The 24,217-nt window shown below is 46.0% G+C and overlaps 1 protein-coding gene across 3 annotated transcripts in view; it reads right to left on the bottom strand.

Annotated features, from left to right (window-relative positions):
• Window positions 1-22,405, bottom strand: part of NR4A3 (nuclear receptor subfamily 4 group A member 3) — a 38,504-nt gene extending 16,099 nt beyond the window's left edge. The window contains exons 1-7 of one of the 3 annotated variants that reach the window (XM_060609196.3): window positions 20,576-20,667; window positions 18,871-19,044; window positions 17,900-17,971; window positions 15,659-16,632; window positions 11,996-12,125; window positions 11,360-11,532; window positions 1,141-1,340 (exon numbers count right to left, since the gene is read on the bottom strand). In XM_060609196.3, the coding sequence (XP_060465179.3) occupies window positions 1,141-1,340; window positions 11,360-11,532; window positions 11,996-12,125; window positions 15,659-16,630 (1,475 nt within the window). In that variant the 5' untranslated portion in view covers window positions 16,631-16,632; window positions 17,900-17,971; window positions 18,871-19,044; window positions 20,576-20,667. Of the gene's footprint in view, window positions 1-1,140; window positions 1,341-11,359; window positions 11,533-11,995; window positions 12,126-15,658; window positions 16,633-17,899; window positions 17,972-18,870; window positions 19,045-20,233; window positions 20,312-20,575; window positions 20,668-22,290 lie in introns of those variants that run through there. The other 2 variants (XM_060609197.3, XM_060609195.3) reach the window with 2 other exon arrangements.
• Window positions 22,406-24,217: the final 1,812 nt, after the last annotated feature.

The raw sequence follows: 24,217 nt of genomic DNA, 5'->3' as shown, positions 1-24,217 counted from the left end.
TTTCCAGTCTCTTGCTACATATTTGTCTCTTTTAGCCTATTGCGATAAGTTAATATCTCTTAATTTGTGCTTCTTGGATGAGTAGTTTCATTCATTCATTCACTTAGCAAGTATTTCCTTAGGACCAAGTATATGCCATTCCTGGAGCCAGGCACTGGAGAAAACTTAGTGAATGGGGCATATGTGGCACCTGCCTGTGGGGAGCTTATCCCTTACTTAATCCTTTGCTGTCTGCCTAACAAGTGACAGTCACATTGCTGGCTTGGCTCCTGTGCACACCGGCTTGGCTTTAATTATGCTAATTACTGACTCCTTAGATGTAACTCCTCCTCTCACAGATCCCGCCACAGAGGCATACAAAGGACACAATCGTTCAGTCTCAGTATTTAAAACATGGACCTCAGGCCACTGGCTTCAGAATTGCTGAAACATGAGTTAAAAATGCAGATTTCTGAACGTTCTCCAAGGTAGCTCCAAACCAAAATAGCTGGGAATGAGGCACGGGAATCTGCAGTTTAAACAAGAGTTTCTGGTAACACAGTATGAAAAGCTTAGACAGATCCCAGGTTCCAGCTTTTTGAAAATTCACTGCCATTCTGTCTTTGGTGTCACTGAGTAGGATAGGTTGAACCAAATCTTTTGATCCAGATTCTCCTGCAGTAAACACTGGGGGGTTGAGAAGCCGTGGGAACTCTTTAGAGCCCCAGCTTGGGTACTAGGACAGTAACTTGTCAAATAGAAACCCATGAGGTAAATGCAATGTTCAAAACAAAAACTTGCTGCCAGGAAATACCTTATGCACCATGAGAGAATCTTCACAGAATCACAGAATGCTGGAACTGCAATGGGCTTCAGAGATCAACAAATCTAACCTCATTTTACAAAGGAAAGTAAACTTCAGGTGAGGCCACTGACCTGCCCAGGGTCTTATAGCAAGTGCATGTTAGAACTGAGACTAGGACCCAGGCGTCCTGGCTACCAGTCCAGTGGTCTACCCACTGCCCGGTTTTTTAATGCCTGACCAAATTTCCTATTTCTTTCCTGAGCAAACTTTTCACCGATGACTCAGTTAACAAACCCAGCAGGTTTCCAACTGCTTCAAAGCAAGGAGAGAACGAAAAAAAGATAAATAGTGATTACCTGATGGAAAGTCTGAGAACAAACAGCTCCAAAAAGGCTGATTCTATAAGTAATGTCTGATCTTCTTTGGGGAGATCAGTAAACCCGGGAATCTTTTCCGCCCAGCTTCTGGATACATCGATGGAGGCTGTCAGAAGATTGTAGAACTGTTGCACATGTTCGGCATCTGTGCCTGCAGCGGCCTGTTCGGTGGGACAGTACTGGAATGCAAACCACACACAACAGCATTATCTCAGTGCAGCAGAAGCAGCAGCAGTCTTAACAAGCTGGCTCTTCCCAGGCCATCAGTGCCTAAATCCTCACTTTTAGGTCTCACATAAACACTTGTGGTTTTTTTTTTTTTTGTTTTTTTTTTTGTTTTTTTTTTTGCACTTAGTCTCATCTGATTCTCACAATGTAAACAGAGCAAATTTTGTTACCTCTTCACAGACAAAAGAAATCTGGTTAAGTCCCATTAGTGCAGTGGTTTTCAATCTTGATGCAATCATCTGGGGAGCTTTAAAAAACACTGTGTCTAGCTCCTAGGCACAGAGATTCTACTTTAGCTGGTCTGGGGTGGAGACTGGTCAGCAGGAATTTCAAAGGCTCCCCAGGTGATTCCAAAGAGCAACCATTGTTAAGAACCATTACCCCTAGAGGTTTGTGTCCAAGTAGGCCTCCAGGGTCTACTGATTCCAGGAGAGCATGGCTGTCTCCAAGCAAGATGCTCATTAAGCCACAGTTCTCAAAGTGTAGTCCCTGAGAATGTGCCAGAAATGAACATCTTGGGCCCCATCCCAGACCTGCAGAAGCAGAAACTCTGAGGGTAGGACCAAGAAACTGTTTTATTAAGATCTCTAGCTGATTCTCATGGACACTGGAGTCTAGGAATCACAGAATTAACCAACAGGAGAAGAGAATGATTTTTGCTTGCTGTGACATAAACCAAATCAGGAAGGGGATGGGAGGGTGTCTTCTTAGTAGGGTCCAGACAGTTATGTGCTATCAGACTCAGGACTTGTGGGTACTAAAATGAATGGAAGTTAAAAAAAAAAAAAGAAAGAAAATTCAGTTCCTCAGTCACACTAGCCATATTTTAAGTACTCAAAAGCCATGTGTGGTATATAGAATATTTCCATCACTGCAGAATATTCTATTGGATGGCATTGATCTAAAGGATCCCAGGAGAAGAAAGGTACAAGTAGGAATGAAGTTCCTGCCCAGCTTTTGGATATTCTGGTAGAGTCAAGGTTTTGCCTGAGTCACTGGAGGAAAAAAATCTTTCCTGCTTTAGGCAGGAAGATTGATATAGCAAGATAATAATCAAGGGACAACCAACAACACAGAGACTTAAGAGATCTGCAGAAACATTCATGTAAATATGTGCATCATTTCCTTAAGTGTGCATTTGCGTCCTTTCTCTCAGCTCCTCCTGGGATATGGATTTTAATCCTTATTTTGCAGATGAGAAAACTCCGGCTCAGAGGGAATTCAGAGAGGTTAAGAGACTTTCCCAAGGTACACGACCAACGGTGGTCCAGTTAAGACTTAAACATGGCCCTGTGTGTTCCGCTCCTACACTTCCTGGCTGTTAATGTGTCTGATGTTCCCAACTGGTAGCTGTGGGATAGTTTTAAAAAGCATTTTGCTTTGCTCTAATTGGAGGTCTCCGGGTGTGTATTCATTTGGTCCCATGTTTTGTCAGCAGCACAGTGACTGGCACATAATGGACCCCCAATAAAGTGTTGTTGCATATTGTGCAATGAAAGAATAGTCATGGGACTGCCTAGGTTTGCCACAACGCCCTAACCTGACTGGAGGAAGAACCGCCAATAAGCACCAGGTACCGACTGAGAACGTAGACACGAGGAAATGAGACATTTCTCTCAATTGGGTCTCTTTTGTTCCCCTTTCTGCATTCCCAGGAGGCATACGAAATAACAAAAGACACCATCAGTCGGAGGGCCCAGCTGCTTTAATCCTAGATTTGTCCAGGTCCCTAATTTGTAAGATAATGTAGCTCTGCAGCTTACTTTAGTTACCTGGGGTAAAAGACTTCACTTTTCTGAGCCTCAGTTTTCTCCTCTGTAAAATGGGGATAATAGCCTCCTCGAGATTCTGTTGTAAGGATTATATGTGATAATATTCGTGAAGGGCCCAGGACAAGGAAGATGATTGATGATGACAGTGACGATACTGATAACGATTATGATACTTGGAACTAACACTGTCCCTCCACTTCCTTATTTATAAAATGGGGAAAGGGGAAAGTTAGAAAAAACTGGAAGATTTCCAATTCTCAGCCCTGACTTTCTAGGATCCATCAGGTCCAGTTTGGAGTCCTGGCTCCTCCGCTCTCAATAATCCCACGCAGGGCTTGGGTTCTCTGAAGCCCTGGATGTTTCTGTGATGTGGTGGGACTCCACAGGAGCAAAGTCCAGGAGAAGGAAGTAGTCCTTCTTCCCACAGATAGTCAAGGATGTCAGCATGATCCTGGTGTCATGACACTTCCCAACACTTTCTTTCAGCACATACACTACTAACTGGAGGAGAGTAGAAAAAGGGATTTTATTTTTTTGCTTTCTCTTCTTATATGAATCTAATTCCATATGACCTCCAAGGACAGGAGGAAAACGCCCTTTAGGAAGCCGACAGCTCTACATGTGAAACTCCTGAGTGATAACTGGAGTAGAGAAAAGAATGTTGGACCAGGCAGCAGGTCATGGGGTCCTCCCCTAGGCTCTAGTATTGACTTGCTGTGCTGCCCTCGACAAGTCGCTTAACTTCTCTGGAGAAGGAAGGGACTGGGCTACCTGATTTTGAAGATTCCATCTGGCTCTTTGCATTCAGCTGTCTTTCTCTTATTGATTTCTAGTTTAATTCCATTGTGGTTTGACAACAGACATTGTCTATTTTCTATTCTTTGAAATTTGTTGAGGTGTATTTTCTGGCACAGACTATCATCTATCCTGGCAAATGTTCCAAATGTTGGTTCTTGCATTCGATGATTCTAAGTGTTGCTAATCATACCAGGTATGATGTTACTGCCTGGAATTTGACACTGATTCAGCATTATTTTGTTTTAAAATAGTATGTTAAACAATTGTATGTTTGGTTAAAAAGACCAAAGGTTGTAAACTTTTCCCTAGGAATGGCACCTAGCAGCTCCCTCCTGTGCTGACTTCTCTGAAAACATGGCTCACAACTCAATAATCACTCTGCTTTCAATATTTGCTCAGAATCCTCTGGAGTGTTTAGCTTCCACCCAGCATCCTCTGCAGGGCTCTGTCCCTGCTGGGCTCACATTTCATGCATCCTGAACACAGGGAGATGTAGACCCTGTGTACCCTGCGTGGGTAGTTGTCTGTGATGGAGTCCAGCAAGGAGAAAAGCCAGCAGGCCTGGCGTGCCAGACTCCAGCCAGACCCTCTGGGCTTCACCTGCAGTGATTCTGGTCCACATTCCAGAATTCTGGGGCCAAACTGGATTCAGCCTGAGCTACCAGTAACTTGGGGGTGACTGGTGGGTCAGCATCCAATGCTAGAGGAAAAGACAAACCCAGTGTTGCCTCTACTGAACATAAGATTTAAAGAAACAGAACAAAACATTTTAGATACTTTCTCACCTGGCCTAGCAGTTTTTATCAAACCTCACCAAGGCATACTGGCCCTGGAGTTGGATGAACCAGATCCCCATTCTCTGCTTCTGTTCTCCTCTACATTACTCTGTCTCTGGACTAGGCAGGTTTGGGGTTCACCAGAGAAAATCTGGAAACATTTGTTTATTGATCATTCCAATTGAATTTTGGTGAAACAGAGAATGACTTTAAAAAATGAATCTTTTTTTTCCTGTTTATGCTTTTTATTCCAGCCTGTATGCATAATTTTATGCATCAAAAAAATCTGTCTTTACTTCTAATCAAAGACACAGTATTACATTTACTAGCCATTTAGAAGAGGATACAGCTAATGTCTGATGGAAGTTTCTCCAAATTACCTAGAATGAGAATCTAAAGCTGAAAACAACCACAGAGGTTAGTTTCCATATGGCAATAATATGGCTGTGTAGATCAGACTTCAGAAACAACGCTGGCCTAAAATAAATTATTCGAATGGGAATCCAGTGAGACCCTTGGTGAATGCCAGCCCTACATTAGCAATGTGACATTTTCATAGCAGAATGGAATCTGATATTATTTACTCTCTCACTGCTAGTCCAGGCTAAATATGTAAAATGTCCTAAGAACGTTTTATCTCCCTGTAGAAGATTATTTTTCCCTGAGTCTTTATATTTCTTTATACATTTTAGATGTGATCACTACATATGAGCCAAACTACGTACACATATTCTTAGGTTCTTACACTATAAAAAGTGACACTTTAAAAACTGGCAATAAATATGTTTTCCCCCAAATTTCTTCTTTTCTGATCTAACCACCTCCCCTGCTAAAAAAAAAAAAATAATAAACAAAAAAGCCTCCTCTCCTCCCACTAATGGCATCACCACAGTTATACATTTGCTTACTTTCTCTATCCTTCATGTCAGCTGCATGAGGGTGGGACTCTTTTGCTCAAAAATGTGTCTGCTGCTCTAGAACAGTGCCTGACACCCAGTAGCCATTCAATAAATATTTTTTAAACGACTTAGTTACTTTCCGGAAAATTTTTATGTCTATTGCCCATCCCTTCTCAGTCTCAAAAAAGGCTGGGAAATAGATTTGAGGTAAAACTGGATTGTTCTTATTAAACTATATTGGTGATTCTCAACCCCTAGTGTGTCAACAGGTCATCTGAGGCACTTGTTAAAAAACAGATTTCTGTCTGCCTCCTCCTCTGCTCCCCGTTCTGATTCCGTAGGTCTGGGTGTGGCCCAGGAATCTGAATTTTTAAGCAAACACCCTAGGTCCTTTGGCACACCACACTTTGGGAAATGCTGAGCCCTACCCACAGTGGAATTACAGCAAGTGTAATGGTCAGAGGGTCAGGGAAGAAGGCTGGAAGGGATCGTGGCAGTGCATTTAGTCCAATCTCCTCACCATTCAGTTGAGGAAACGAAAGCCCACCGTAGCGCAGGAGCTGGCCTGAAATCATCTAGGGAATTGGTGGCAATTTGAGAGGGTTTTCTGAGTAGCTTCATGAAAACAGTTTTTTTGCAGAGTTTTTATACTGTTTACTTTGTAGTCTAACACGCGTTCGCCCCGTTGTTTCTTGTTAACATATTTAAATGCCATTTGCTGGTGCCTGGTTTTATACCAGCAGCATCTCTTGTATTTGGAATCTCTTACTACACTGAGTGATACCAATTACCAAGCAACATCCTAATTTCCTGAAAAATACTTGAAATGACCAACTAATGAGGACCTTAAGTATATTTCCTCATCAGTAATTATGCAGGCTCTGAAGCCAAGCCCAGTATCTATATATACTTGTATTGCTAAATGAAAAGCAACTGTGGGACAGAGAATAGCTACATTTCAAGGAGAAACAAATCAAACATGACATGTTTTGACTGCCCTGATATACAATGATCTGAGCTCACTTTTGAAGGAGAGAAGTTTGGCCCAAAGGAGAAGTGAAGGTCTTAGAGCCAGGAACACTTTCACAGAGCGAGGAGCTCTCTCTCTCCCTGGCCTCTAAAACATGCATTCCCTCTGTGACCTGGAACGCAACCCCTCAACCTCCCTTTCCCACAAATGAGAAAAACCTGCTCACTTACTACCTTAAAGGCACACATGCCTGAACAAGAAGGTTAGAACACACCTGCGGGCAAACATTTTCTCCTTTCTCTATTTACCTGATTCACAGGGGAAACTGGCATAGTCATGTCAATAAGTTGTCTTGGTCAAGTCAACTGTCTGATGCAAGTCTGACAGGGCAAATTCTTATTTAAATGTAGTAAGTTATGGATACACACGAAGCTGTTAACATTGGTTAACCGCTGAGGAGTGGGATTAGTCAGGAATAAATGAAGAAGAGACTTTCATTTTTCACTTTATCCTCTTCTAAAAGGGTTACCTTAAAAAACCAATGAGCATATATTACTATTATTGTAATTTCTAAAAGCTTAATAAGGGTTCTATTTAAAAAAGAACTAGTGAGGAGTGAGGAGTGCCTGGATGGCTCAGTCGGTTAAGTGTCCGACTTGACTCTTGGTTTCAGCTCAGGTCATGATCTCACAGTTTTCATCCAAATCCTGCTTGGTTGGGATTCTGTGCCTCTCTCTCACTGCCTGCTCCTCCCCCACTGACGCTGTCTCTGTCTCTCCCAAAATAAATAAATTAAAAAAAATAAATAAATTAAAAAAACCCTAGTAAATTGTCACTAAATAGAAATGGCAGTATGGTGAAACAGAAACTTAATACTTGCAGTGATGAGATTTGGATCTAGCCCTGGCTCTGCCACTGACCTTAGGCAAGGCACTTAACTCCTTTAAGCCTCTATTTACTCCTCTGAAAATATGGGGGTTGGATTAGATGATCTCAAGGTCACCTCCAGTTTTGTAAATTTGTGTTGAATATATATACATATTAATATACATATACACACATGCGTATATAGGCATAAAGAAAAGGTATTAAGAAACTGAATTTCAATGAATGGCATTCCTAAAAAAATTACTGAAACCATAAATTATAACACATAAAGCTGTGGCATAAGTGAAATTGTGTAAGAACATATGAGATAGCACCTAGCTCAAAGTAGGCACTCAATAAATTCATTTTACTTCATTCATTTTATGTTAATGCTTTTTAGAGATCAAAGCAAGTTCAATCTTGTTAAATAACAAGTTACCTAACACATATTATTAATATATATGTATATATAAATATAAATTCATATAAATGAAAAAACCGTTTGCATTTGGGACAACAAAGTAAACCCCAGAATCACCAAATTTTAGAATTGGAAGGAATTGAACTTCCAAAATAACTTCTCTGCTTGTGAGAAATCCTGTTATGTGTTCTCCTTAGTTACTTCTTGGGTTGTTACTTCTTAGTTACTTCCACAGGAGCTCTTGTGGCTCGGAGAGCTCATCCTTATCTTCAGAATGAGCTGGAAGGGGCCCCCTTCTTCTCCCTCTAGATTTGCCCTTGGGAGCACCAGTCTTCTTTCCACAGGGTAAAAGGGTGACCTAGTCCTGCCAAACTTTTTCCCTTCTCATCCAGTTATCTTCATTTTCTCCAACCAGCCCTTGCAAGTTTCCAGAAAAGGTGTGTCCACATCCCTCTTAAACTCCAGTTTGGGACTGGACTTAATCCTTGAAGTGTGGTCTCACAGGACAGTCTATGGGACCACCACCAACTTGGTTCTGGTCCTATACTTTTACCACTGCAGCCCAAGGTAACCTAGCATCCCTTCCTTCCACCACACATGTACTTTGTTGTTCATAGTGAGTGTGTATGGAATAAAGCCCCAAGATCTTCTTAACACGAACTACCAATGGGCCAAGGCTCTCCCATGCTTTAAAATTCTAAATACCGAGCTTCATATTTATTTTTGTTAACTTTTTCATGATGGCTTCAGCCCATCCTGTTCCAACCTGTCGAAATCACTCTGAATGTTGATACTGACATCCATCATATTAGCGATCCCTCCCAGCTTTCTGTCATCTGCAAATGTGATCAGCATGCCTTCTATGCCTTCATCCAAGTTTTTGATGAAAACTCACTGTATTTTTAAAAAGTCTTTTAATTTAATTGATTTTGGTCCAAGTTTTGATAATTTTGTAAAGCTATCTCAAAGCAGGAGAATCCAAGTTATGAGGTTCAATCTGATTCCAAAACAATGCAATTAAAATAAATATGCTTTACAGAATTGAGCAAGGCTCCCAAGGTAGTATCAATGTGACCCAGACTCAGGCATGGTCAATCTGCTATTTTGGACAAAGCTAACAATTAAATTGGATAAATGTTTGTTGATGAGGATGATGACTCTAGTCTAACACACTGAATAGTGCAGAGGCAAGCAAACACACTGGATTGATTTTTCTGTGTGGAGACAGTTCCCAGCTGGGGCAATTCAAAGTGCTGGAGAGGGTTTGCCACTGAATGACTAATTAGGCCATGTAGACCAATAAATGGATAATTTTGGGCCAAAAAATCACTTTTGGGGCCTAAAATCTCTGCACTGATCATCATTAGTGATTTCCAATACCCTGGAACAACGTCAGACTGTGTGCGACAGCCTCAGTGTTGGCAGTGTGGAACAGCTTCATTAATTCAGACTAATTGCCCAAGGGGAGGCCAAAGTTGCTTCAGGGAGGAGACATCTTTATTCCCAAATGCCTTTCTAGCACCCACTCTCATTGAAACCAGAGACACAGGGAAGGAAGCATGGTATGTAGGGGCTCAGATTTTGGGGTCCAACACACTTGGCTTCTAATTGTCTCTCTGATGAATGGCTAGGTGACCTTGGGTTAAGTCACTCCTTTCACCTCTCCAGTTTTAATCTCCTCATCTGTGAAACAGATAAGATAACACCTACCTTAATGGTATTGCTGGATGGTGCCTGACATTTGTTGTGTTCACACTTATGAATACATTCAAACAAATGGTAAAGTAGGAAAGGTTGGTCAAGGAGATAATGTACAGCGTACTGTGCTAAAGCTTTGACAAGTACCATCCTATTGAATCTTCTTCACAAACGACCCCAGGAAGTAGATATCATTGTTATTATTCTATCACACAGATGAGGAAACTGAGGCATTAAAGGGTTTAGTCAGTTGCTCAAGGTCACCCATCTACTAAATGATGGTTGTTTGGATTTTCTCCTAGGCCTGCATGTTTCCAAAGCCTAAGCCCTTAACCATTGCATTATTCTGTTATACTATTATTTGAGACTTGACTTTAGTTAAGAGATGCTACTTATAATCAGAATAAGAGTCCTCAACCTTTGGTGCTAAGGATCTACCATGATTCTCATGTGAAGTCTTGTGATCAGGTGTGGAGAGGAGGCTTCACCGCCTATAATGAGGCTGAGGAGGAGGGAAGGAGGATCACAGCGGGTTTACCAATCACCCCTTCATTTCTGTCAACACTGCAATCCAAAAGGAGGGCACGAAGCAGATACACACACATCTTTGCCAGCTCTTCTGTCAAAAACCTGAAATACTGATGAGACCTGGGGAGGGCAATCTGGAAGTAGCTGCTAAGCCAGATCAACCAACTGGAGATCCCTGGACTTGCCTCTCTCTCATCTGTGTGCAAACTGTGTTTATAAGTTTTCTTGTATCAGAGAGGGGGTAACCATCCTCACCGTTCATGGTTTTTTAAATGATGAAATGAGACAACACACCACAATGTCTAGCATGTAGAAATAGCTCAATAACTGTGTTTTTTCCCCCTTTCTTTCCAACTCTGGTGAGACCCCCTCTTATTAGAAGTTTCTCTTCTAAGTCTTTTTCAAAACTGCCTTTCAGTAAAGTTTATACATTTGCTCAGAAAATCCCTTCTCATGGTCCGCCTCTGTGTTATCCAAATTTCCAGGAATTTTCACAGTTCAAGCTGATGATATTTTACTATATCTCATATGAAATAAAAATATTGATATGCCTTGGTTGACTTCAATAACAATATTGGTGCTTATTTTACGTTTTTCAAAACCATCATTCGTGTGTGACTGATGTTCAAAACATCCCGCTGGGGTTAAATATTGTAATCATCTCCACTGTGGGGATAAGAAAGCCAAGAGCAGGAGCCAGGTGACACAGGCAGGAAGCAGCAGAGGCAGCATTCCATCCCAGTGTCCCTGACACCTCCCAATGTCAAAGCCAGAGCTTGCTCCTCTCCATCAGTGGTCTAGTCCCTCTATTCAGAGGGCAGGTCAATCAATGCCCATGCAGTTGGGTAAACTGCTTAAGGATAACTTGAGGCCCACCCAGATGGTGTGATCACAATATGAAAAAAATTGGTAGTCATTTCCTCTAAACTGTGAAAGAAATCTACACACTGTAATTCACCTGTGCAGATTTTCGTTGGCACAACCACCAGGAATCCTACAACAATGGTATGACAGGTGCAGCACCGTCAGGGTCATCTGTTAAGGCATTTAGAGATCCAATAAGGCAAAAATGATTTGGTGCAATGGACGCACCGGAATTGCTAAATGAAGTGAGAAATATAGGAGAGGTATGAAAACTGTTTAGTACAGTGCCAGGCACAAAGTCATTCAATCTACTCTCGTTAGTAGTATCACGAATAGAGACTCTGATCATTCGAAAAGCAGGACATCACAAAACTTACTCTGGAGTAATCGAGATCTCTGGGTGTTGAGTCTGTTAAAGCTCGGACAAGGGCATTCATCATACAGATCGGAGGAGAAGGTGGAGAGGGCTGAGAAGGTTCCTGCTGTAATGGGCTCTTTGGTTTGGAAGGCAGCCGACCTCTCCTCCCTTTCAGACTATCTGTACGGACAACTGATACCGAGAGAAAGAAAGAAAAAATGTCTTCAGAGATATCCATGAAGAGCCATAAATCACAAAAAGGAATCAAAACACATTACAGTGGAGCAATCATTAATGGGACCAACCATTTAAAGGTGGCAGTAAGTTTGGAATGATATGCGCACAATGATTTAATGAGAGTTGAAACAAGCAGGATAAAAGCCACCCATACTTACATTTGGTAATGAATTAGCCCTAAAAGTCTCCTTCTTAAATAGAACAGAGATGTATGTACACAAGTTCTCTATTGATTTTGAGAAATTAGAATAAGTAGTCCTCAGCTATTTTTAAATGCTAATATACACCATAAAAATAAAATGTGGGAAAGAAGGGGAAACTAGGAAAATTCACCCATCCCAAGGTCAATATTAACATTTTTTCAGTGATATCTAAGAATATGTGTAAACAAGCTGAACAAAAAGCATTATGTCCATACCTTCTTTAACCATTCCAACACTGAGACACTTCTGAAATCGACAGTACTGACATCGGTTTCGACGTCTCTTGTCTACAGGGCAGTTTTTATTTGCCAGGCAAACATATTTTGCATTTTTCTGAACTGTTCTCTGAGAAAACACAATACAGAGATAGTCAACTAATAGTTTCTGGAAAGAGGTAGGACCTGACAAGATGTATTTTAATTACAATGTGAAAAGCGACAGTGCAATTCGTATAATTAGATAAATTTAATTTCCTAACACGCTAGCCTGCAGGAAAAACAATTTTATTAGTGTTAGCTGCTGACAATGAAAATCATCTCGGATTGTTCTGAAGCAAGTCTCAGGAGACACCCAAGTCTGAATGATAAAATCATATCTGAAATTACCAGGTCAACATATCATACCTTGGAGGATTAGATTATCTCCACTTTTAATATCCCTTTGGGAACAATTTTCTACTTGTTCCACTCCCCTGATTATTGCTGACCTTATTAAAATAAAATCAAAATTATCTGGGATGTACTTTGTTGGCTATCACTATTGTAAGCCAAATATCACAGTAACTGGCTTTGTTCCCCAATAGAGATGAAATCTTAAAAAGCAAAATGAGGACTTGACTAGTTATAACATATAGGAAATGTTTTAATGCAAAAACAAAAAAATCACTCAATCGGCCTATATCATTTATTTAACCTTTAAAATATTAAGATAATACATATTAAAAGAATATTCTCTTAAGAGAATATGTATAGTAAACTGGTCATTTCTGATTTTTCAAAGCAAAATCTTAAAATTGGTTACTAAAAACCACTACCACATAGAAGGAAAAAAACCCAGAAAAGAGTAAAAGAAAGAAATATGAGAGCCATAAATTTTCAAGGAAAATTTCCATTAATAGGTCATTTCAAAAATGACTATTGACATAGACATCAAAATAGCCATATTGTAAATGACACATCATAAAACTTGGACTTGGATATAAGATGATGTTGTATTCTTCAGAATCACATATATTTTTAAATGACACATGGAGAAATAATTAAAGCGTATTTTATGCTCCAGATTTTCAAAATAATGATTTATTTTTTAAAAGTTAAAGACACTTGTGCAAACGGATGTGTATTTACCACTTGGGGGAAATCATTCAGAAATCACCTGAATCTATACAACTCTAGATAGAGCAGAAAGTTGAATTTTATTTGGTAAGCCTGGGCTGCATTTAAAAAAAAAAAAAAGAAAAAAAGAAAGAAATCGAGATAATTTGGGATTGGTGATCTATTTTGGGTCCCAAATTCTAGATTTACTTTCAATCTTTTACTTTTAGCCATCCTCAACCCCCACGTATTAGTTTTCATCCTATCGCCCTTTAATTTCATTTCAGGAAATGGTTTCTAAATTGCTTATATAAAACTTAAAAAATCTACCAAAGCCAGATCCATTTAGTTTAAAATGCAAAATTCCAAAACACAAACGTATTTCTGAATTTCCAGAATTTAAATTCTCAACAGTCTTTAAGGGTAGGAAACTTATGTTTTCTGAATGAAGCTCTCTTTTATTGGACATGCAGTAATTTCTAAAACTCTATTTCTTGCCATCATCCTCAAGGCTCTCTGCCAGTTTGAGTGCTGGTGGCATTTTGCTTCAGGTATACATTTTCCCAATAACCTGAAAGCTTCCCCACATTTGTGTGTGCCTGCACAGTTTAAGGACAAGGAGAGATCGTTACGGTTCAATCACTGAATGCCCATCATTAACTGCACTTCGTGTCACATTTTTAAAGAATTCAATTTAATGGTAGAAAGCCACTGGGTCAAACCGGCTCCTGTTCCTTTAATTAACAGATCTGTGGGGTGGTTCTCCCTGATCCTACCCCCACCCTTTCAAGTATAGATTTGTTTTCAAGGCATTGCTGCAGAAAAGGGACGCTGTTGGGGAACACTTAATTGACATTTCTAGACTAGGAATGTATTACCATTCCTGTATTTTGGTTAACTCTCAATTATTCAGAGGTGATTATATTTGTGGGTTAATCGTACTTCTCTTAATTGTTTTTTCCTTTCTTTTACCCTTTCTGGCTGCCTGTTTCCTTGCCCACCAGCATTTCCACTGAAATACTGTGAAAATGAAATCTGCTAAAGGAAAGTGGTTAACTTGATAGTAACCCTGGTAAAGCTTGGGTAGTTAAGAAAAAAAAAAAAAAAGAAGAAGAAGAAGAAGAAGAAGAAGAAGACAAACCTGAGGGTTCTACATTTAACATACCTCCTGTATGGCACTTTGCATACTGCAAAGTCTTTCCACAAGCATTTTCTCATATATCTGCAGAATTTAATTAAGCACACGAATCCTAACTCCAGATCAAAAATAATTATTGCTTGCTGGTAGGTATACCAATCCACAAACATGTGCATTTTTACAAATACTCTGCAGTTTTCATTTGATAATGAACTAGTGTTCTACGGCCATTTAAAGATTATAAAGTGCATTCATAAATGTCTTATCTAATTTAGTATGCATAGCCCTTCTCTGAATTTTATTCACCTGACTGGAAAACTGAAGCCTAGAAAGGCATATCATGCTCAACGTCATAGACTGGTGGGTGACAAGATCAAGGACTCCTATTTGGATGTTCTGACTCCAATTTTTGCACACTCCCAGATATATCCTATTGGCCCCCCCATACCAATTACCCAATCGGCATCTAGCTTCCCCTCTCCCTCCACCCTGCCCAGCACTGGAGGCTAGGGAGTGGTTCCTGTGGGAAAACATTTGTGGGTTTGCAAATGCCTGAGATAATGGCCAGGGGAGTAGGGAGGGTGGCACAGCATTAAGTGTCTGAAGAAGTCTGGGAGTCAAGAGCAAAAGTAGAGCAGCAAGAGAACAAAGCCTCTTCTTCAGTTAGAAAGAGCACTGGCCTCAAGAGTTGAAAGAAACCGGCTGAAACTGCCAAACATGCCACTAAGTCACCATTTCTAGCCTGCACAAGACTTCTCCTAGGCCTCAGCCTCCTCCCAGGTAAACTATGGGGGAGGCTGAAGCCCCTTGAACTGTAAAATTCCCCTTTGGGGCTGAGCTAATGAACAGCATCTACACCTGGCACTGCATGTGGCACAGAGTTGGAGGGGACTGGTGAGACCCAGCTTCTGTCTTCCACAGAGGGAGCTGCCCCAGAGGGCATCAGCCACTTGCTCCTGTCTATTCTGTTGCTGCAGATCTTGGAGGAGGGTGCATACTTTGGGATCATGCAAACGTGACTTGGCATCCTGCCTCCCTCTCGCTCTGAACGTGTGTCTTGGGGTAGCTGAGTAACATCTCCCAGCCTCCATTTCCTCATCTGTGAAACAAGGATAATTAATAACCACCTTCAAGACACTGTTAATAAAAATAGCTACTGGGTGGCCAGAATTCAATCTCAATATGCTGAAGGTTCCCTCTGGAAAAATGTTCATCGAGGTAAAGCCATGTCAGGAGGTTCACGGCCCCCTGGAGTTCATCCGGCTCGGCCTCCTGTAATGGACCTCAAGTTAAAACCCCCTGACAGAGCGCATGTGAAGGTGCCAGGAAGGGCTACAGGAACGCACCCCTTGGCTGCTCACTTGAGCGGGTGGCACAGGAGGCTGGCTGCAGGGGGGAGGGGGCGCCAGGAGGAGGCGTGCGCTCACCTTGAAGAAGCCCTTGCAGCCCTCGCAGGTGCGCACCCCGTAGTGCTGGCAGGCGGCGTTGTCCCCGCACACGGCGCACGTGCCCTCGCCCGACGACGAGCTCCTGTTGGGCGGCGACGGCAGGCTGGGGCTCTCGCCCAGCAGGCTGGACGCGGTGGGGGAGGCCGTGAGGCCGAGCGGCGGGAAGGCCAGCGCGGCCGCCCTCTTGGCCAGCGGCAGCCCGTACGGGTGGCCCTCGAGCGCGGCGGCCTGGCTGCTGGCGGCGGCGGCGGCGGCGGCTCCCAGTGGCAGGCTGAGCGCGGCGGCGGCCGTCGGGTCGTAGCCCAGGTGGTGGCCGCCGGCGGGGCTGGGCGCGGGCGGGTGCGGCGGCGAGGGCTTGAAGTGGAAGAGCGGGAAGCGCGCGCCAGCCACCGTGGGCACCGCCTTCATCGGCGGGTCGAGCAGCGGGCCGGGAGCGATGCAACCCTGCGCTGAGGGCAGCGCGTCGTCCCACAGCGCCCCCGCCTGCGGAGGGAAGCCCGGCGTGGTGGGTGTGGACGGCGGGGACGGCTTGAAGTACATGGAGGTGCTGGGCAGCACCTCGTCCTCCGGGCCGGAGGGGGGCGGAATGGAAGGTTGCTGCTGCTGCTGCTGCTGCTGGTGGTGGTGGTGGTGATGGTGGTGATGGTGGTGATGGTGGTAGTCGTGCGCGCGGCCCTCCTCCATCTTGATCAAGGGCCGTGGCCCAGACGGCTGCATTTGGTACAGGCAGGAGGGCTTGAGTTCGTAGTTGCTCGAGTAGCCCTCCATGAAGGTACTGAAGCTGGGCAGGGACGTAGTGGCCGTGGCCGTGATCTCAGTGCTGCCAAGGTCCATGGTCAGTTTGGTGTAGTCTGGGTTCATAATCTCCGTGGTGTATTCCGAGCCGTAGGTCTGCACTGCATAACTGGAACCTGGAGGCGAAGGGCTATACTGGGCTTGAACGCAGGGCATATCTGCAGGACAAAGGGACAGGGAAAAGGGTCTTTCAGAAGCAAGTCAGCACTCTCTTCTAGCTGACAGGTAGCACTGGATTCATTGCTCCCTAATCTGGGAAGTGGGATAGGAAGTGACATCTTTTCCTCCTTCTGGTAGCATAGATTTAAAGCTCCATGCTTACTTTCTTTCCTGGGAAGAAAGCAGAATCCCTGACAGACTGTCAAAGGGGCACAGGATGCCAAAACCAGGACTCCTGGGGATCTCTGTGCCCACCTTCCTTCCCTTGCCCTTGTCCACCACCAGATCTGGAAAATTTGATTTCTTCCTTCATAAGCCCAGTGGTGTTTTTACAAAGTGGTTTTAAGTCCTATAAACTAATTGGGGGTGGTCTCAGACACAAGCTGGGAGGACAAAAAGAAAGCCAGTGAATGCTCTGTTGGTTTATTTTTGGGGAAAGAGGCCAGGAGTCCCCCAAGTCACACACATTGATTTATACATTTATGAGTTGGTTAAAAAAAAGGGGGGGGGGTGTCCTATGTGGGACTTACTGGCCAAGGGAGACTGACATTCTAACATTTTATGAGTGCCAACTGAGCCTACCCACACACGTTGTGGTCGCTTTCTCCCACCCCCTCCCCATTTCTCCAAACACAGCCAGCAGCCTACACAAACTGGACCCCTGTTGATGACTTCAGCCAGCTAGGTGGAGAGGTGGGAACACAGGCCCAGGAAATGGACTCGGGGGAGTGTGTGCCATCTGCAAAGAAAAAGATCAGCAGCTGCAACAAAACACCCACCAAACGTGCTCTCTGCCATGTACAGTATATATATATATTTTTTTTCCAATTCTGACTAATAAAATATATCAGTAGCTGTTTTAAGACAACAGTTTATAGCTACTGTAATAGGTGAGTTAGTCCACAAATTTTTTATGGCAGAAGAATTAGTACCCTTAGAAAAGAAAGCAGCCGCTTAGTAGGTTTAGTTTCTATGTTGAGCCCCCAAAGAGATGGGTATCCAGGGGGCTTATTATTGTTCAGAGAGGTTGGGCTGGATGAGAAGGCCCTGAGAATTATTGGACCTAGTGGATGTTTATCTAGTTATTTCCCTTTCTTTATGGCTAACTAGAAATGATACAATGGGCAGCTTCTGGTGGTTGGTTTTTCTGAACTGGAGGAAAACCAAGTGCTTAGCCTCTACCTGGAGTCTATGGTATAGAAGTTGTGACTAATAATAAAAAAAAAAAGTCAATACTTCACACTTCCTTTGACATCTTTCTCTTACCCACATTTCCAAATCTGATTGAGTCATGTGTGTATGGGATGAAATCTTGACTTGGAAAAAGGTGATGAGGGCCTGTTGGAAGAAGCAGTGATAAGGAGAGTCCAGTTCAAGCCTTCATTTTTCAAGAAGGGCCTTCAAAACACTCTCTAGTTTGATGTTAAAAGATTACTTTTCCTACTGTCTTGTTGTTGGGGTGAAATGAAAGACTAATGATTTAAAAGAAAGGCCACTGCCTGATGTTCCATCTATTCTCCTTCAGCACCTCTAGATTTCTCCATTAGTCTTCTGTCATCCTTCCTTGCCAGTCCCTACCCATTGCTCTTCCTCATGTCTTCCTGAGGTCTCCAGCCAGAAGATGAGTCTGCTTGGGACTAAGTTCTATTTATCTGCATATCTTTGGTGACCACAGCCCAGGGACCTGGCATCTCTTTAACAGATGCAAAAAAAGAGGTGTAAGGAGCCAAAACCTGCAATCCTTTCTTTTGCCCAATTCGAATTTACTCCTTGGTTTCCTGCTTAAATGCTTTTTCCCTTTTCCTCTGAGCTTCAATAATCCAAACTTCTGCACCAAATGATTTGGGTTTTATACAAACATGAGCTCTGTATTGCTCAAAATGATCCTGTAACTTTTACGTGCATTATAAACTGAATATAAAAGGAGAGCAAAAATGAAGACATTAAAATGTATAAAAAGATCCTAATCTTTTATATGCATTACATTTTTCTTAGGAAAAATATTTTTGAGAAATGCAAGGCTTAATTTAATCTGGCTGCTCCACTAGGTAGCAACAGGGTGTGGTATCCAGAGGAGCTTCGTGCGAAGAGGCCACCTGTGCTGTGAAATGCGTGGCCAGCAGTCACTGTCCTGGCGCTGGGCAAGTCGGAACAGCCTGCCTGCTGGACGTGTGGCTCCCCCCATCCCCCACCTCTCCAAACCTGGGAGGGATAAAGGGTCGTGCTTTCAGACCTACCTGGAGGATATCTTGCGCGCTGAATGGTGGGGCTGTGGGTCTCTCCAGCAGAGGCTGAGAGGGTAGGAGGCGGGGAAGTCCGGCGAGGCGAAGCGGTCACAGTGCTGCCTGGCTCCGCGGAGGGTCCAGTCTCAGGGCCGGGGCTTGCCGGACTGCGCTCTTCCGCAGTGGGCTCTGCGGGAACCGGGAGAGAGGACAGAGCTCAAAGTGAGACTAATCTGGGTCGTCGCAGTCTGGGCTGGACGTATTGGGAGGGGGCGGGTTGGTAGGGGGTCTCTATGAATACTATGTTAATTATAAAGAATGGTAAAGGGCTAGAAAGCAGTGCTTAAGATGAACGGAGTCCCTGGGCACTAAGTGTCACATCACCTCGGGGGTAGCCACAGAAAGCTTGTCAGCACACACTGCACTTTCTGGCGTTTTGTGGCACCTAAACCTAGGCTAAAAAAAGTGTATTCTGTCATCGCCCAGAAATTGATCTCTCTGTCCCTACAACCGGTTCTGAGCTCGTTAAGTCAAGGAAACCAAAGAAAGAGCACCTGAGGAAGAGTTTCGCCCGAATTCAAGGGGTCAGTGAGTGTGCACGAGCGGAAAATAGCCATTTTCCAACTCCTGTCCTCCCCCCCCTCCCCACCCCTCAAATACAAAATTTACACGTTGCATAGGAAATGCACAAGGTCCGGAACGAATGCGTGAATGCCCCGAGGAATTAAGAAAGTCTGCGCTTTTCATTCTAAATGCTAATGGAGCTTCGCTTCTATTAGCCGCGAGTTTCGGGGGCCAGGGGTCAAGCAAACAAAAGGGCACAGTGGAAATAGGCCCGCGCTGGAAACAAGGGGACAAGGCGGCTGGAGTTCCAGGCTGGTGGGGTGGGCGGAGGGAGGCCCCCTGCACCCAGCAGGCGGTATCCCTGAGGGTGGGCGACTTCGTGGCTCGGGGCCATCCGGCGGCCCAGAGGGGGCACATTCCGGAGGGCGCCAAGCGCGGCTCCCGGGCAAGCGTCTCTGCGCTCAGCCTCATCGAAACTTTGTAGCTGGAAGCGCAGCTCCGCGGGCCTCAGGGGAGGGATCCCCTGCCCCAAATTCTGGCCTACAGCGCCCCCTTTGCCTGGACCCGTTCATTTCTAGAGGGTTGGGAACACAGAACTGAAAAAAACCAAAACACAACCCAAAAAAACCTCGGGGGTGCGCGGGCCGAGAGGGGAGTGTAAGTTTCGTCCCCCGCCGCCCCTGCCAGGGGCTTGCCTGAAGGGAGAGAGTGGGTATCAGAACCCCCAGGTACGGGAAGCCCTGGAAAGCCAGGAAACGGGGGATTCCCTTGCCACCCCCAGCCCCAGCCCCTGCCGTGCCCCAGCTGATCGTACGGAAATCTTGCGCTCGCTCTAGCGCAAGCACGGGCGGATCTTCCCACGGCTGTAGCAGGAGCTTCCCGTCCGCCCCGAATTTTTAATGCGAATCTCCAGCAACCTTCCACCACCTCCTGCAGTAGGTGCCCTCATTCCTGCCCTCCCCTGGGTCCTTTCGAGCAGAGTCTTTCTCCGAGGATCGGCTTCTGACTCGGCTCGGCGAGGGTTGCGTCTCCTCAAGGAATGGGCTCCCCTCGAGCTCCGGGCGTTCGCGGGAAAAAGCCACACCACGTTTCCTACAGCCGAGCCAAGAGCCCCATGGCTCCCCCCCCCCCCCCGCCCACTCCCATGGCCGGTTACCTAGGCAAAGCCTCCGCGCCTGGAAACACGTTCCGTCGCTCCCGCTCGCGGCCGCCGAGGCCGGGAGCACTGAGCCTCGGGGTTGTAAATTAGGTAGAAATAACTACCTCTGTCAAAGCTCCTTTCTTTCTCGTGGGCAGCCGAAAGGAACACCCCCGTGTTCCCCTCCCCGTGGTGAAGTGTGTGGAGGAAACCGTGAAACGCACCATTGTGACCGGGGCTCCTCCGCGGAGTTTCCAACCCTGGGGAGCGGGGGCGGAGGTTGGGCGGGGGCAGTAGGAGTGGAGGAGAGACCGACAGAAAGGGAAAGACAGAGATTCTCAGAAAGACCGAGGGAGAGGAGACAAACCGCGGGGGAGAATTTCTGCGAGCGCGCGTCCGCAGGGAAGGGAGTGGGTGGGTGCGGGGGGAGGGAGCCGGTGTGGAGATTGCCTAGCCAAAGGAGTCTTTGATATTCACGTTAGGAGCGCCGAATACAGGTAAGATAACTCGAATGAACTCTAACTTCATTCATTGTCCCTAAGTAGCCGCGTTGGGCAGCTTTTTTCTTTCCCCAACTCAGTTCTGTAAAATACTTCTCTGTCGTGGGAATAGAAGATTCAGGACAGATTTGTCCTTTACCTTTGTCCTGGCACCCTAAGGCTCTGGGATAACAGCCCGAGATTTCTGATTACTAAACTCCTTGCAGCTCTTCCCTCTGAAGAATCCAGAGGCGTAAATAAAAGGCAATCTCCAGGAACGTTCTTTAGAAGCAAGGGACAAATGCTTTCTCTCTTACTACTGACCCAAGCTTCCAACGGGTTCGAGAGGTGCCTTTGGAAGCCAGTCTCCGCAGGCTGCGCTCTCATAACCGCTCTCCTCTCACCACTGAGAACTTTCATTTATTTCTATTAAGAGCAAAACACTCAGAGCAACTTCTCCAAAAGTCAGTTAAGAGTAAAACATTCCCACACCAAGCCAAGGCCCGAAGGAAAGGAACACCATCCCCACGCGTGTCCGGGCTCGGGAGTCGGCAATTACACCCGATTACCTCTGAAGGGAAAAGTGTATACGGGCAAGTAGGCTACGCCAGGCAGACGTGCCTAGGAGAGCCCCAGGCTCATTTCAATACAATAAGCCACATTCCTACAATTACGCCCTGTTTCCAGAGATCACCGGAGCGCCTTTGCAAACTCCAACCACTGCTGCCCAGGCCCCTTCCCTCTCAAGCTTCCTCCCAGCCAACCAGCTGGGAGTCACCATTAGATATATTAACTTGGACCCACTGAAGCCCCTATTTTCAATCCTAGTTAAAAGGCAGGAAAATTACTGCCGTTCATCACCGGAGCTGCAACTCCCTGCCGCTGCCGCTGCCGCCGCCGCCGCCGCCGCCGCCGCCGCCGAGAGCATCATTACCATGACAACTAGAGCCGAAATACCCTGAATTACATCGCTGGAGCTGCTACTGCACAAATCCCGGTCCTCCTCTTTGTTAGAGGCTTTTCGCCTCTTCGGGTGGGGGCAGGAATCCCACGAGCTTCAGAGATCCCCGCGGGCCCGCTACAGGGGAAAAGTTTCAGATCAGAACCCACCGGGCCACTCGGCGAGCAAAGCCAGAGCGAGGAGGCGAGGGGGAAAAACCCCACACTCAAAGTTGTCAATTTCGGGAGCGACGCTTCCCAGCGCGCCAACTTTTTAACAAGTCCCCCAATTAACTGGGCGAATCTCATACGTACTCGAGTGCTGTAGCGGTTCCGTCTTTAGAGCGAGTTTCTAGAGAGCTGCCCCGAAATCTGCACTGGGGGGGAGTCACAGCTGCTGTCCCGGAAGGGCTGCGGTGTACAAGCCCAGCGGCTCCCAGAGGTGGTGCGCGTCTGGCAGGGGATGCTGCGATCCCGACTCATGGGAGAGTGCCGGCGAGGGGTTCCGCGGGCGTCCGGGCTCCGGCCGCGACCAGGGGGGAGGATGCCGCCGCAGTTCCCACCTCCAAGGCCACCGCCGGCGCTGTCAGCGTTGCAAAGTGAGTCCGGGAGGGGCGTCCGGCTGCCGCGCAGCTCTGCACGGGCGAGGGCGCGGGGCGAGAGGGGTGTGAGCGCGCGGGAGAGAGTGGAGAGTGTGTGCGGAGCTTGTGTGCGCGCGTGTCTGTGTGTGCGAGTGAGGGAGCGGGTGTGAGCTCGTCTGTGTGTGGGGAGCGGAGGAGGAGCAGGAGCTGGAGGGGTGGGGGGCGGGAGGCAGGAGACTCCGCTCTCCCGGCTGCGCGTTCGCTCGCTCTCTCGGCACGTCATTTATGCCACAGGAGCCCTAGCGGCCTCTCCATAGAGTGCCTGGAATGCGAGACGTCAATGTGACGCCATGGGACGCTACGTCACCCTCCTCCTCCCTCCCCTGGCCCAGCCGGTTCCGCGTGTGCGAGGGAGGGTGTGTGTGTGTGTGTGTGTGTGTGTGTGTGTGTGTGTATGTGTGCATGTGCGCGCGCGCGCGTTCCCCGGCCATTCTCAGGGCTGCACAATGGAAACTGCGCGGCACGGCCAGCCCCGGCAGGGGGGCCTTTTGGACCCGCGCCGCCAATCCCTTCGCAGCGACGCTGCTCTCCTGGGCGCGAGTCTGCGAGAGGGTGCAGCGGCCCGCCCGCGGGTCAGGCGGGACCGCCCAGCTGTCAGGCTCGGGTGGAGTAGAGTTGGAGGAGTGCTGCTGGCGCGACTCCGAGGCTGCCCCGAGGCATGGAGCCAGGGAGAGGGGGGTAAGGGAGAGGACAGCTCTTCCGAAAGGGAAGGCTCCGCCAGCCAGCTTCTCCGAGTGACCTGGCAGCCGGTGCAGGAGTCAGGCACCGGCCCGAAGACTCCCTGAGGTGCAGCTGCGCTTTCCTCAAGCAACAGTTCCAAAGCTGTTTAAGTCTCTCTGGCCCTCAGCGTGTAGACTAATCCCTCTCCTCCTATAATTTGCTGAGTGCGTGTTTCGCACTGGGATGCAGATGGCTCCGGGAAGATAAGGTTTTATTTCTTTATACTAAGGTGTGGATTTCCTAACTGGACCCACTATAACCCAACTGAGTGCACATCCATCATCCACGTGCGCGCTGCAGAAGAAACTACTTAATGTGTGTAAAAGAAACACACGTGTTGAACAGCTGAGCGGGTCTGTTGCAAATCATTCCCCCCCCCCCCCCCCGCAGAAGTGGAAATCTCAGCTCGCACTTTCACTTTTTGCTGGTTGTCCCTCTCACAATCTCCCAAATTAAACATTTCGAAATCAATCAACAAGATTTATTAGTGAGTCCCTCGCCATGGGATTTGCTCTGGTCTTCTGGGACACATTTGTCATGAAACAGTGTGCTGAAAGCCTCAGCGACTGTGTGAGGGAGAGCAATTTCTTCCTGGAAATGTTGAATTTAAGTGTGTATTTCTTGCTGAAAACAAAAACAAAAATTTATCAGAGTTAAAGTCTCCTAGTTTCAACGTGCAGCTGAGTGAAAGCAACCTCTCTAGAAATTAATTTTTGAGGTGGAGAAAATATTTGAGTGAAACAATGCAGACAGGCATGGTCCCCATGTGGTCTGCTTGAATCAGATGTGGCATTCTATTTCTTTGACCTTCCCCAATCTTTGCGTGTGTGTGTGTGTGTGTGTGTGTGTGTGTGTGGCGTAGTGGGAGGGAGCTGTCGACA

This window comes from Panthera onca, chromosome D4 (assembly GCF_046562875.1).
Source record: "Panthera onca isolate mPanOnc1 chromosome D4, mPanOnc1 haplotype 2, whole genome shotgun sequence".
NCBI classification, from domain to species: domain Eukaryota; kingdom Metazoa; phylum Chordata; class Mammalia; order Carnivora; family Felidae; genus Panthera; species Panthera onca.
Note: the sequence above shows the minus strand (reverse complement) of the source record. Positions and strands in the feature narration are given on the sequence as shown.